Consider the following 14,433-nt stretch of genomic DNA (forward strand, 5'->3'; position numbering starts at 1 on the left):
CTCTTTAGTATCTTGAATTCTTCCTTGTGCTTTGGTTTCTCTACGCTCCAGCGCAATCTTCAGAGTTTCTTCTGACATCCATTTTGGTGTTTTCTTCCTCTTCTTTCTTTGTAATGACCATTTGCACTCTTCCTAGATGATACATTTGACATCCCCCAACAACTCATCTGGTCTTCGCTCATTAGTGTTCAAGGCCTCAAACCTGTTCCTAAGATGATCCTGAAATTCAAGTGGGCTCAAATCAAAGTCATATTTTGGCTCCTGTGGGCTCGGTTTAATTTTCCTCAGCTTCATATAGTCAACTATTAGTCACAGCAACTCTATCAACAACAATTTTATGTATAAGTAGCTAAGAGTCATACTTGAATAGATGGTACCTAACAATAACCATATGTACATATGTGTAGGTATATGCAAATGTATATGCATATTATGTGACTATATGCCCATTTAATCACACATCATCATCATCAAATATGTTGTTCTTGTTAGGTGCCATTGAGTTGACTATTAATCATAGCAATACTATGAAGAACAGATTTGAAATTTTTCTTTCCTGTGCTATCCTCTTTATCTCCATCATTTTCATGTCCACTGTGTCAATCTCAGCATTATTTTTTTCCTCAAGAATTAGATGCATCTAACAAAGTATATTAGATGTCCAAAGTATATTAGACAAAATTTCATTATCTTTGCCTTTGAAGAGCTCTAGAGACACATAGGAATATGTTTATAAATACTTCTTAGACAGAACCAAACACCTTATATAATTGACTCTCTGATTTGAAGGATTAAGAACACAGTCTTGTAGGACATCTCAGGCAACTGACATAGCACACCTCATAAAGTTATATTTTGTTGAGTAGGGTCTGGAGTCTTAAAAGCTTGTGAGTGGGCATCTAAGATACAACTATTGGTCTCTACTCATCAGAACAAAAGAAATAAGGAAGCCAAAGACTATTACTTTTGTTTATTTATCTAGAGAAAAAAAAACCCTATAGGATAAATAGTACACACAATTGTGCTGTGGGAAATCCATGTACTCTGCTATTAGAAGATCTATATCTTCTGAACTATCTACTGACCTTTCTAACCAGGACTACATTCTATGGACCATGCTAGGTTGGAGGAAAAATATGGAACAAAACCTCAAGTTTCTTCAAAAAGATCAAAGAATCACTGGGCTGGTTGACACTGGAGGATGCACTAAAACTATTGTGCTGGGATATTTATTCTTCAAATTTTGAACTGAAAATAACCAGATGTCACTGTGTAACAAAATAGCAAATAGGCTCACAACATAATATTATCTGTATTACTTTTAAAGAAATCATCTGTATGAGACACATATGTGTTCTTTTTAAAAAATAAACTATATGAGACCAAACAGTAACAATAACTTTGAAAAAAATAATGAGAATGTAAGAGGGAAGGGAAGCTAGATTAATGGAAATGGACAAACCAGAATCGAAATAGTAAGAATGCTCACATAGGAAGAATGTAACCAGTGTCACTGGAAAATTTGTGTAGAAATTGTTGAATAAGAATATAAATAGCTGTATAAACCTTCAGCCAAAACACAAGAAAATATTATTTTTAAAAGAAACCAACTTGTATCAAATATCATCTCCTAGTGGTAAGAAGCTGCACTGCAATCCCAAAGGCATGCAGTTCAAGGCCACCAGATGCTCCACTGGAGAAGGATGAGCAATCTCCTCATGAACTGCCTCTGAAAACATCCTGGGGGGTCAGCTACGGGTCAGTTCTGACTCTACAGTACACAACAACAACAATAAGTCTAAACAAACGTATATGGAGAAGGGAGGCTGACATTAGCTCACTATATCTTTATTGGTCAGGTCCCTTCTCCCTCACCAGAATATTTCCCTATTAGGGCTTGTAGATTCCACTTTCTAGGTTTTACTAAATCCTGATTCTCATTTATTTGGCCTAATCTGAAAGTATTTTTCCCCAAGTACCTCCTTCATAGATTTCACAGGTGTCTCATATCTCACCCCAAAGCTTGGTTCTCTGAAGTAGGCCAAGAAAAGCAATTTAGAAAAGGCAGTTCCTAAATATGCCATTATAACAGGCTTTCAAAAACCCTATGTACAATCAAGCACACTTAGAGTAGAATAATGACTATGGCAACTGAGGTTTTGCCCTCAAATTTGGAAACACATAGGAGGAGGAATAGTTGTAAGCAGAAACTAATGATTGGAACATGGAGTGTGAGAAGCATGAATTAGGAAAACTGGGCATCATTAACAAAGAGATGGAATGCATAAACACTGACATATTAGGTATTGGTGAGATTAGATGGGTTGCATGGAACATTTTTAATTTGGTCATATGGTCTTCTACACTGGAGATGAAAAGGTGAGAAAAAATGCGGTCACCTTCATAGTTAAAAAGGTTGCTTCTAGATCTATCTTGAAAAACAATATTATGAGTGACAGGATAATATTCATATGCATACAAGGAAGATCTGTTAATACCACTATCATTCAAATGTATTTTACCAACAACCAGAGCCAAAGAGGAGGAAATATATGATTTCTACCAACTTTTGTTTTGTTTTGTTTTACTTTAATGAAAGTTTACACAGACTTTGGTTTTCCATTCATTCATTGTTACACTTGTGGTCTGGGTTTTTTAAATTCACTTATAAATGGAGCCATACAATTCAAAGTCCATGTAGTTCGATAGTCCACTGCATAGAATGAAATGCATAAGATATCTTAATTGCTCCTTGGCCATACGGATGGCTCCTCTTTTCTTTGGGTAACAGAATCTTTGTTAGTTTCATCAACATGCCTTTCCTCTCCTGCAGAGGGTCTAAACAGATAAGGAGAAGGTGGTGGGTGATAGGAAGAAACCTTTTTTAAAAAATAACTGGGACACAATTTTACATTTGCTGTGGGGAAGCAAACACAGTTTAGAAGGCATAAATGCAGAGTATGAAGCAGGAAGAAAGTGCCTTGATCCCCAAGCCTCTGCTGCCATGGATGGCTGCTCCTGTGACTCTGGGGGAACTCAGGCATTCAGAAAACATGGTGACACATTCTGGGGGGATTTTATATGCTGTTGTTGGTGACTAGTCATTGGGCTTCTTATTAAATAGGTTTTTATGGGATGGCTCAAGCAACAATCCAGCAGGTTTAACCTGCTTTTCATGTGTCCCAAGTTCTCCAGAACAACTTTTAGGAAAAAAGATCTTCACCAATTGAGGCTGTTAGTGGCCAGAGGTTTGTTCCTTGTGGGGTTATAGAGAAACTCATGGAGGATCCCCAAGGCCTGTGAAAATGCAGAATCACAGTCATGGAGGGAGTGGTCAATAGGGTTGGTTGCTTCAATGGTGACACTGTGAAGTCCACTTGGGACACGTGGCATCAGTGAGATGGTGAGTGTTCAGTAGCATCAGGTAGGCAGGAGAGAGACCATGATCATGAAGGTGGTTTTCCCAGGGCGAGGCTTATCCACTGTGCTCTGGATGTGCTGACCCCTGCGATTTCCTCATATGTGGGGGACTTGTGCATAACTGTGGTAGTGGGGCCTGCGTTCACAATTTCCCCCAAGTCGTCTCTGAGGACTCCCCTGGAGCCTTGCAGGGCGGCAGACGGATCTGGCCGTCCCGGGCCTTCCCGGCCGCCGGCGCCCACCTCACCGCGCGCCCCTGCTCCTTTGCAGCGCACCAGCCGGCAGCCGCCATGGACCGGGACGGGTCCCGCCACGCCGGCACGGAGCCTGAGCCCTCGGCCGCCCTGGCGGCTCGCGACCCGAGCCCAGGCAGGTCGGCGTTGGGCGGCAGCACGCGCTCGGCGGGCGGGGGGCCGGCGGCGGGGAACGCGGGGAGGGGGGGCAGGCGCGTGAAGAACAAACGCCACGCGATCATGGAGCTGCAGCGCACGCTGCCGTCGGTGCCACCCGACACCAAGCTGTCCATGCTGGACGTGCTGCTGCTGGCCACCACCTACATTGCGCATCTCACTCGCAGCCTGCAGGACGACGCCGAGACACCGGCGGAGCCCGGGCTGGGGACCCTGCCGATTTCTACCAACTTTTGCAGTCAGAAATCGATTATATATGCAACCAAGATGCATTAATAATAATGAGTGACTAGAATGCAAAGGTTGGGAACAAGGAAGAAGGATCAGTAGTTGGAAAAAATGGACTTGGTGACAGAAATGAGGCTGAGGACAGAATGATAGAATTCTGCACAATCAATCATTTAGTCATTGCAAATATCTTTCATAAGAAACATAAATGCAGGCTATGCACATGGATTTCACCTGATGGTATGCATAGCAATCTTATTGATTAGATCTGTGGAAGGAATCATTGGAGAAGTTCAATATCAGCAGTGAAAACTAGGCCAGATGCTGATTGTGGAACAGACTATTGACTACTCATATGTAAGTTCAAACTGAAGCTAAATAAAGAAGGTCAAATCATATCTACAGAAATAAAAATTTCTTCCCAAGCCTATCTCCCCTGAATTTAAAAACCAACTCAGGAACAGGTTTGAGGACTTGAACACTAATGAACAAATACCAGTTGAGCTGTGGGAAGATATAAAGAATATTATCCATGAAAAATGCAAAAGGTCATTGTTGGGGAATTTTGTGGAAGAGGATGGGGTCTCTGGCCAGGACAGATCTCCTAGATCCAGATAAGTGCTAGCCTATCTGACCCAACAGCCCTTAATATGGAATAGAGAAAGCTCTCCTGCGTTTGGCTGTGCTGGCTTGAGAAAGCTCGCCACCCAGGAAGATGGCTGCAGTATCTGTTGGTCTACACTGAGCTGAGGTTCTCCTATCCTATCCTGCCTTCCTGTTTACTTGCCTGTATATAAGTGCACTGAAACCCCCAATAAAGTTGAGTTGGCTCTTTGAAGCACTCCTGGAGTGGTGTGTCTCCATTATGCTTACATCCATCAGGGTGCTACTGCTCCCTGCCAGCAAACAGACAGGTCATTACAAAGACAGAGGAAGAAGAAAAGACCAAAATGGACTGATGTCAGAAGATATTCTGAATATTGTACTAGAACACTGAGAACCCAAAGTGAAGGGAAAAAATAAGGAAGTTAGGAAGCTGAATAGAAAATTTCAAAGAGCAGTTCGGGAAGACAAAGCAAACTATTATAATGGAATGTGCAAGGACTTGGAGCACAAAAATCAAAAGAGCCAAACTCGCTTAGCATTTTTTAAGCTGAAGGTACTTAAGAACAAATTCAAGCCACACGTTACTTAAGGATGCTATGAGCAGAATATTGAACGACCCAGGAAGTATTAAAAGAAGATCAAGGAAGTGTACAGAGTTATTGTACCAAAAAGAATTTGCTGACACAGAAGAATTTCATTAAACAACATATGATCAAGAGGCAATGGTGATGAAGGAGGAAGATCAGGATGCTCTGAAAGACTTGACAAAAAATAAAGACCCAGGAATTGACATTTTAACAAACAGGTGCTTTCCTGGACATGCTCTATGTTGTGCAAAGAAATCTGGAGGACAGCTACCCGGTCAACCGACTGGAAGAGATGCATATTTATTCCTATTCTAAAAAAAGGTGACCCAACAGAGTGTGGAAATTATTGAACAATATCACTAATATAACATGCAAGCAAAATCCTTCTGAAGATTATCCAAAAACTACTGCAACAGTACATTGAAAGAGAACTACCAGAAATACAAGCTAGATTTAGAAGAGAACATGACACTAGGGACATCATTGCCAATGGCTTTTGGTGGAAAGCAGAGTGTATCAGAAGAATGTTTATTTGTGTTTCATTGACTATGCAAAGGAATGGATAACAACTAATTCTGGCTAATTTTGAGAAGAATGAGAGTTCCAGAACATTTTATTTTGTGTATGTGAAACCTATACTTGGATCCAGAATCAGTCCTCAGAACAGAGCAAGAAAACACTGCATGGTTCAAAATCAGGAAAGGAGTACATCAGGAATGTATCCTGTCTCCTTATCTTTTCAATCTATATGCAGAACTGATTATTTGGGAGACTGGAACTTATGAGAAGGAATGTGTCATCAGGCTTGGAGAAAGACTCAACAATCTACATTATTTTTAATTAATTTTAATGAAAGTATGCAGAGACTTGCAGATTCCATTCATTCATTGATGCACTTTTCTCCATGCCCACACCCTACTACACAATTTGCTATTCTCTTTGAAAAGTAAAAGAAAATTTCTTTCATTGTTATACAATCCCTTCCCTGAAGTCCACTCCACTGTGCAGCCTTCATTCTGAACTCCTGTCATGATAATAACAACTAATCATATATCCCTTTTAAACAGTTCTCTCCCTCATCTTTTTAAATGCAGTATATATTATTTATCACCTTTTTCTCAGTCTGCCCTCAAAACCGATGTCAGTCCCGTTTTACAACAGTGAAATATTTGTCTTTTTGTGACTGAGATATTTCACTAAGCATAATGTCCTCCAGGGCCACCCATTTTGTTTAATATTTCATGAATTCCTTGTTCTTCAATGTAGCATAATATTCCATTGTGTGAGTATACCAGAGCTTCTTTATCCATTCATTTGTTGATGGCACTTGGGTTATTTCCAACTCTGCTATTGTGAACAGAGCTGCAATAAACATAGGTGTTCATGTATCTGCTTGAGTGGCAGTTATGGTTTCTTTAGGATATATTCCAAGTAGTGGTATTGCTGGGTCAAATGGCATTTCTATTTACAACTTTTTGAAAAAGTGCCATACAGACTTCCATAGTGGATGCACCATTTTACACACCCACCAGCAGTGAATAAAGCTTCCTATTCTGTTAAATTTTGCAGTTCTTATTGGGGTGAGATTATATATCATGATTGTTTGTATTTGCATCTCTCTTACAGCTAGGGATTTTGAACATTTTTTCATGTGCCTGTTGGCCACCTGAATGTCTTCTTTGATGAAATGTCTGTTCATATCCTGTGATCATTTTTCAATTGGGTTATTTATCTTTATCTTGTTGTGGTGCTTGAGTATTTTACAAATTCTATATTTAAGTCCCTTGTCTGACATATCATTACCAAATAGTTTTTCCTAATCTATGGCTTCCCTTTTTACCCTGTTGGAGAAGTTTTTGGATGTGCACAGGGATTTGATTCTTAGAAGGTTCCATACATCTATTTTAACCTCTCCTGGTTGTAGATTTTTCAGGATGCTTGGAAGAGTGTTTAGGTTGTGGATTAGAATTTCTAGAGTTTTCCCAAGCTTTTCTTTAATGAAGTTTATAGTCCTAGGTTGTAGTCCTAGCTCCATGATCCATTTTTACTTGGTTTTTGTGTATGGAGTGAGGTGTGCTCTTGCTTCAGTTTTCTGCAGATAGTTTTCAAATTTTGCCAGCACCATTTGTTAAAAAAGTTTGTCATTTCCCCACTTAACTAATTTCATCTTCTCGTCAAAAAATTAGTTGACTATAGGTAGGTGGGCTGATTTCTGGATTCTCAAGTCTATTCCATTGATCTATGTGTCTGTCATTGTACCAGTACCACGCTGTCGTGACCACCACAGCAGTGTAGTAGAATTTGAAATCAAGGAGTGAGATGCCTCCTACCTTGATTCTCTTTTTAAGGAGGGCTTTCCTTATTCTGAACCTCTTTCCGTTCTGAATGAAATAGGATATTGCCTTTTCCATCTTGTTGAAGAATGAGATTGGTATTTGTATTAGGTATTTGGTATTTGTATAAATTTCCTTTGGTCGTATTGGCATTTTCACAATATTGCTTCTTCCTATCCATGAGCAAGGGATATTCTTCCACTTTTGTTTCTTGTAGTAATGTTTTGTAATTTTCTTTGAATGCATCCTTTGTGCTTCTGGTTAGGTTTACTCCAAAGTATTTAATCTTGTGGTTCGCTATTGTGAAGGGTATTGTTTTTCTTAGCTCCAGCTCTGTATTCTCTTTGTCACTGTAGAGAAATCCAACTGATTTTTGCATGTTGATTTTGTATCCTGCCACTTTGCTGAATTGGTCAACTATGTCCAGTAGTTTCCTTGCTGAGTCTTAAGGGTTTTCTAAGTATACTATCATCTCATCTGCATAGAGAGATAATTTTACCTCCTTTATGCCAATTTGTATACCTCTTATTTCCTTCTTTTGTCATATTGCTATCACGAAGTTTTCCAATACAATATTGGATAGGAAAGGTGACAGTGGGCATCCTTGCCTAGTTCCTGTTCTCAAAGGAAATGCCTTTAATTTATCTCCATTTAGAACTATGTTGGCTCTCAGGTTTTTGTATATACTTTTTACTTTGTTGAAGAAATTCCCCTTCTAATTCTATTTTGTAGAGTGTTTTAACACATTGCCGCAAATGATGGTAGTACATTTTTCTTTAAAAAAAAAAAGGGGGGGGGTTCTAAGCACGGTCGTCAATTTAAAAGTGTACAGCAATGTGTTAATCAGGAAAAAGAATTTTATTTTGTCAAAGGCCTTTTCTGCATCAATTGATAGGATCGTGTGGTTCTTCTTTGCTTTGTTAATGTGATTAATTACATTGATTGCTTTTCTTATGTTGAGCCATCCTTGCATACCTGTTATTAATCCCACTTGGTCATGGTGAATTATTGTGTTTTTTTTAATGCATTGTTGGATTCTATTGGCCAAGATTTTATTCAGGATTTTAGTATCAATGTTCATGAGAGATATTGGCATATAGTTTTCTATTTTGGCAGTGTCTTTACCTGGATTTGGTATCAAGATATGTTTGCTTCATAGAATGAGTCTGGGAAAATTCCATCTTTTTGTATTTTCTGAAATTGTTTATGTAGAATTGGTAACATATCTTCTCTGAATATTGGATAAAATTAATTTGTAAAACCATCTGGTTCAGGACTGTTATTGGTTGGGAATTGTTTTATTACCTATTCAATTTCTTCTTTTTTTAATGGGTTAGTTCAGGTGTTCCATTTCGGTTGGTGTCAATTTAGGTAGGTTTTGAATTTCTAAATATTTGTCCATTCCCTTTACGTTTTAATATTTGTTTGAGTATAATTATTAATAATATTCCAATTTTAGCCTTTTTATTTTATTTGGTCTGTTGTGACGTTGCCCATTTCATCTCTTATTCAAATTATTTGTGTCTTTTCCTTTTTTTCTTTTGTTAGTTTTGCTAGTAGTTTGTCAATTTTATTGACCTTTTCAAAGAACCAATTCCTTGTTTTGTTGATGTTTTCAATTGTTTTTCTCTTTTCTATTTATTTATGCTCTAATTTTCATATTTTTTAGAGGGTGTTGGGGTTTCTAGCTGGTGTTTTTTTTTTTTTTTCAATTTGTTGGAGATGTTGGGTTAGAGAATCAATGATCATTTTTCCCTGCCTTTTATATGTTTGCTGATTGTTATAAATTGATGACTGATTATTGCTTTGGCTGTTTCCCAGAGGTTTTGGTAAGTGGTGTTTTCATTGTCATTTATCCTTTTGTTATTAATTTATAACTTTGTAGCATTGTGGTTTGAGAAAATACTTTGTATTATTTCTGTGTTTTAATTTATTGATCCTTGCCTTGTGACCTAAAATGTGATCTATTCTAAATAACATTCTATGCACACTGGAGAAGAAGATATACTGTTTTGGGTTTTTTGGGGGGGGGTTGGGTGAATTAGCCTATAAATATCTATGAGGTCGAGTTGTGTTATTGTTTGGTTTAATTCTTGGACATCTTTGTCGAGCTTTTTTTTTTTCTTTCTTTCTCTCTATTCTAGAGAGAGGTGTATTGAAGTCTCCAACCACTACAGTATTGTTGTCTATTTCATTTTTCAGTTTTTAAAATACTTGTTTTCTATATTTTGCAGGTCTTTCATTTGATGCATTGATATTTATTATTGTTATGTCCTCTTGTTCTATTGACCCTTTCAGCATTTTGTTGTGACCTTCCTTGTCCGTTGTTATGGTTTTTGCATTGAAATTTATTTTATTGGAGATTAGTATTGCTCCTCCTGTTTTTTTTTCTGGGTACTATTTGCTTAGTATATTTTTTCCCATTCTTTTATTTTTAGTCTTTCTTTGCCCTCCTTTTAAATAATTTTTTTATTAATTTTAATGAAACTTTGCAGAGACTTTGGATTTCCATTCATTCATTGTTGCACTTTTCTCCCTGCACATCCCTCCCTCCCTCCCCCATTACACTCTTCTTTGAAAGGTAAAAAAAAACAACCCAAAACAACTTTCACTGTTTTACAATCCCTCCCCCCAAGTCCACTCCACTATGCAGCCTTCGTTCTGAACTCCTGTCATGCTAGTAATACCTAATCATATATCCCTTCTAGATAGTTTCCTCCCTCATCTGTTTCAATGTCATATACATTATTTATCCCATCTTTCTCACTTTCCCCCCAACCTCGATGTCAATCCCGTTTTACAACAGTGGCACTATGCAGTATTTGTCCCATTGTGACTGAGACATTTCACTCGGCATAATATCCTCCAGGGTCACCCATTTTGAATAATATTGAATGAGTTCCTTGTTTTTCAATGTATTTTTAGCCTTTCTTTATCTTTATTTTTCAGGTGTGTCTCTTGTAGACAGCCTATTGATGAATTTTGGTTTTTTATCCAATCTGCTACTCTTCTTCTCTTCAGTGATGCATTTAAACCATTCAAGGTTTTATTGCTATCATTTTGATGAGTTCATTTTGGTGTTGTTTCTAGTTACTTTGGTCCACCCTGCTTTCTGTGGCACTTTTGTAAGAAGGAAATCTCTGTGTTTCTTGCAACACTGGTCTTTTTACAAACTCCCTTACATTCTGTTTCACTGGAAATATCTTGATCTCTCCTTCATATTTGACGGATAATTTTACTGGGTACAATATTCTTGGTTTACAGTTGTGTTTAGTGCTTGATATATGTCCTTCCACTGTCTTCTTGCTCACATGGTTTCTGCTGAAAAATCAGCACTTAATTTTATTTGCTCTCACTTATCAGTTACTCTTTGTTTCTCCCTTGCTGCTTTCAGAATTCTATCCTTATCTTTGGTTTTGGCAGATTTAAATATGATATGCCTTAGTGATTTTCTTTTGGGGTCTAAGCTATATATGGTGTTTGCTCAGCTTCTTGAATATATATTCTCCCATTCTTCATTATGCCTGGGAAGTTTTCCTCTAGTAATTTGTCCTCAACTTATTCAGTGCCTTTACTTGCTTCTTCCTCTTGTGAGATTCTAGTGATGCACCTTTTATTTCTCTTGATGGTGTCCCACATTATTCTTAGGTTTTCTTCTTTTTCCTTTCTTTTTGATTCTGTGTTTTTCTCCAGCAGATCAGCGGTGACAATTCTATCTTCTATTTCACTGTTTCTGTGTTCCATCTCTTCAACTTTGTTCATGTGTCCCTCCATCATGTTGCTAGCAATCTACTCAAAGAAATTACAAAACATTATTACAAGAAACAAAAAGAGACCTGGAGAAGTGGAAGAATATTCCTTGCTCATGGATAGGAAGACTCAATATTGTGAAAATGGCAATACCACCAAAGGCAATTTACACATTCAATGCAATCCCCATACAAATACCAATCCCATTCTTCAAAGAGATGAAAAAGGTAATCTCTAGTTTTATATGGAATGGAAAAAAGCCCCGAATAAGCAAAGCACTCCTTAAAATAGAAAAAAGGTAGGAGGCATCTCTCTCCCTGATTTCAAATCCCACTACACTGCCATGGTGGTTAAGACAGCATGGTACTGGTACAATGACAGACACATAGATCAATGGAATAGAATTGAGAACCTAGAAATGAGCCCATCTACGTATGGTCAACTGATTTTTTACAAGAGATTAAATCAGTTAAGTGGGGAAATGACAGCCTTTTTAACAAACGGTGCTGGCAAAATTGGAAAGCTATCTGCAGAAGACTCAAACAAGATCCACACGTCACTCCATATAGAAAAACCAAGTCAAGGTGGATCATGGACTTAGGACTAAAACCAAGGACTATAAAATTCATTAAAGAATAGCTTGGAAGATCTCTAGCAGTCCTAATCCACAACATAAATAGTCTTCCAAGTATCCGGAAAAGTCTACAACCGGGAGAAGATAAAATAGATGAATGGGACCTTCTAAGAATCAAATTCCTATGCTCATCTAAAAACTTCTCCAATGCCGTAAACATGCATGGTGCCACTGCTGTGAAATGGGACTGATATCAGGGTGGGGGCAAGACTGAGAAAAACTGGATAAATTGTGTATACTGCACTGAAACAGATGAGGGACTGAATAATTTAAAAGCGATGTATGATAGGGTATTATGGTTATCACAAGAGTCCACAATTAAGGTTGCATAGTGGAATGTACTTGGGGCGGTGGGAGGGGTGCGGGGGGATTGTGTACCAGGGAGGGAGTCTTTCTTTTACTTTTGAAAGAGAGGAGCGAACTGGGAGAGGAGAGGGCTGGGTGGGTAGAGAAGTGCAGCAATGAATGAATGGAAATCCAAATTCTCTGTAAATGTTCATTAAAATTATTTTTAAAAAAAGAAAAAGAAAACTTCTCCAATAGGGTAAAAAGGGTAGCCACAGACTGGGAAAAAGTATTTGGTAATGACATGTCAGATAAGGGACCTATATCCAGAATTTATAAAATACTTGAGCACCACAATAACATAAAGTGAAATAATCTAATTGAGAAATGGGCACAGGTTATGAACAGACACTTCACCAAAGAAGACATTCAGATGGCCAACAAGCACATGAAGAAATGTCCAAAATCCCTAGCTCTAAGAGAGATGCAAATCAAAACAACTATGAGATAACATCTCACCCCAGTCAGAATAGCAAAATTTAACATAACAGCACACACCAAATGCTGGCGAGGATGTGGAGAAACTGGAACTCTTATTCACTCTTAGTGGGAAGGTAAAATGGTGCAACCATTGTGGAAAGCGATTTGGGCCTTTTTAGTAAAAATAAGTTTGGGGCAGAAGGCCTCTTAGCAGTTAGGACCAAAAGAAGAGTCTTTTTGAGTACTGTCAGTTGGAGGGTGGGAACCTCTTATTTAAAGCAGTTAGGACCCAGAATTTGGGCCTTCATATGAACAGTCGTTTGGGTGATAGGATCCTCTTATTTAAAGCAGTTAGGACCTAGAAGATTGCTCCCTAAGAGTAATAGGAGATTGGAAGCTGGAAACCTCTAATTTAATGTAGTTTGGACCCAGAAGGTGGGCCCTTTTGAGTAACAGTAGCTTGAGTGTTGGGAGCCACTTATATAAAACAGTTATTACCTGAAAGGTGGGCCTTTTTGAGTAACTGTCAGTTGGGAGGTAAGAGCCTCTTATTTAGAGCAGTTAGTACTCTGAAGATAAGCCTTTTGGAGTAACGGTTGATTTCAGGGAACCACTTATTTAAAGCATTTCAGTCCAAGAAGGTGAGCCTATTTGAGTTGGTTCTAGTCTGATAGCCTTGTATTTAAAATCATTAGTACCACGAAGGTGGGCCATTTAAGTAAGTGTCAATCAGGGTCCGAGAGCCTTTTCTTTAAAACAGTTAGGATCCAGATGTTGGGCCTTTTGTAGTACCAATCGTTTGGGAGCTTCTTATTTAAATCACCTGGGACTAGTACGATGTGTCCTTGTGAGTAAATATTGGTTGAGGATTAGGAGCCTCTTATTTAAATTGGTTAGGGTGTGGAAGGTGGGCCTTTTTAGATAACAGTGGTTTTGGACTTGGGAGCCTCTTATTTAAAGCAGTTAAGGATGTAGAAGGTGAGCCGTTTTGAGTAAGAGTTGCTTGCGGGGATGGGGGTCTCTGGTTAAAGCAGTTAGGATCTGGAAGGTGGATCTTTTCAAGTAACAGTGTGTTAGGATATGAGAACCTCTTGTTTAAGCAGTTGGAACAGGAAGATGGAATTGTTCAAATAACAATCCATTGAAAGCTGAGAGGCATTTCTTTAACGCAGTTAGGATCCAGAAGTTGGGTCTTTTTTAGTAACAGTTTGTTGGGAGCTGGGAGCCTCTTATTTAAAGTTGTTAGGACCTGAAAGTTAGGCCTTTTCAATTATAGTCACTTGAGGCCTGGGAGGCTCTTATTTAAGGTAATTAGGATGCAGAAGTCCAACGCTTTTGAGTAACAGTTGATTGAGCACAAAGAACCTCTTTTTTTTTTCAATCAATATTTATTCATTGCTCATACCTTTTTACAGAAAACCAGAATAACATAAATAACAATTATATACATAGATCTTACCTAAAGGAATATACAAGTATCACATTGGTTTTATCTATAGAAGGAGACAATACAGAACTCAGTATCAGCTGTCTAAACAAGCATTGAGGCTGATTGTGGAACAAAATATTAATTACACATATGCAATTTAAATTGCAGATATATATATAATTAGGCAAATATTCTTTTTTTTTCAATGCAGTAAACATAGTTTATCCAGTTTTTCTCAGTCTTACCCCCACCCCAATGTCAGCCTCATTCT

General features: G+C 38.2%; 1 protein-coding gene across 1 annotated transcript in view; it reads left to right on the forward strand.

Annotated features, from left to right (window-relative positions):
- The first annotated feature begins 3,893 nt into the window (after positions 1-3,893).
- Positions 3,894-14,433, forward strand: part of LOC102869439 (transcription factor 24-like) — a 38,689-nt gene continuing 28,149 nt past the window's right edge. Inside the window, exon 1 of the mRNA XM_006901894.1 lies at positions 3,894-4,068. Coding sequence (XP_006901956.1) covers positions 3,894-4,068 — 175 coding nt within the window. The remainder of the gene's footprint in view (positions 4,069-14,433) is intronic.

The sequence above is a fragment of the Elephantulus edwardii genome, unplaced genomic scaffold, assembly GCF_000299155.1.
Source record: "Elephantulus edwardii isolate Elephantulus edwardi_28Jun2011 unplaced genomic scaffold, EleEdw1.0 scaffold00349, whole genome shotgun sequence".
NCBI classification, from domain to species: Eukaryota; Metazoa; Chordata; class Mammalia; order Macroscelidea; family Macroscelididae; genus Elephantulus; species Elephantulus edwardii.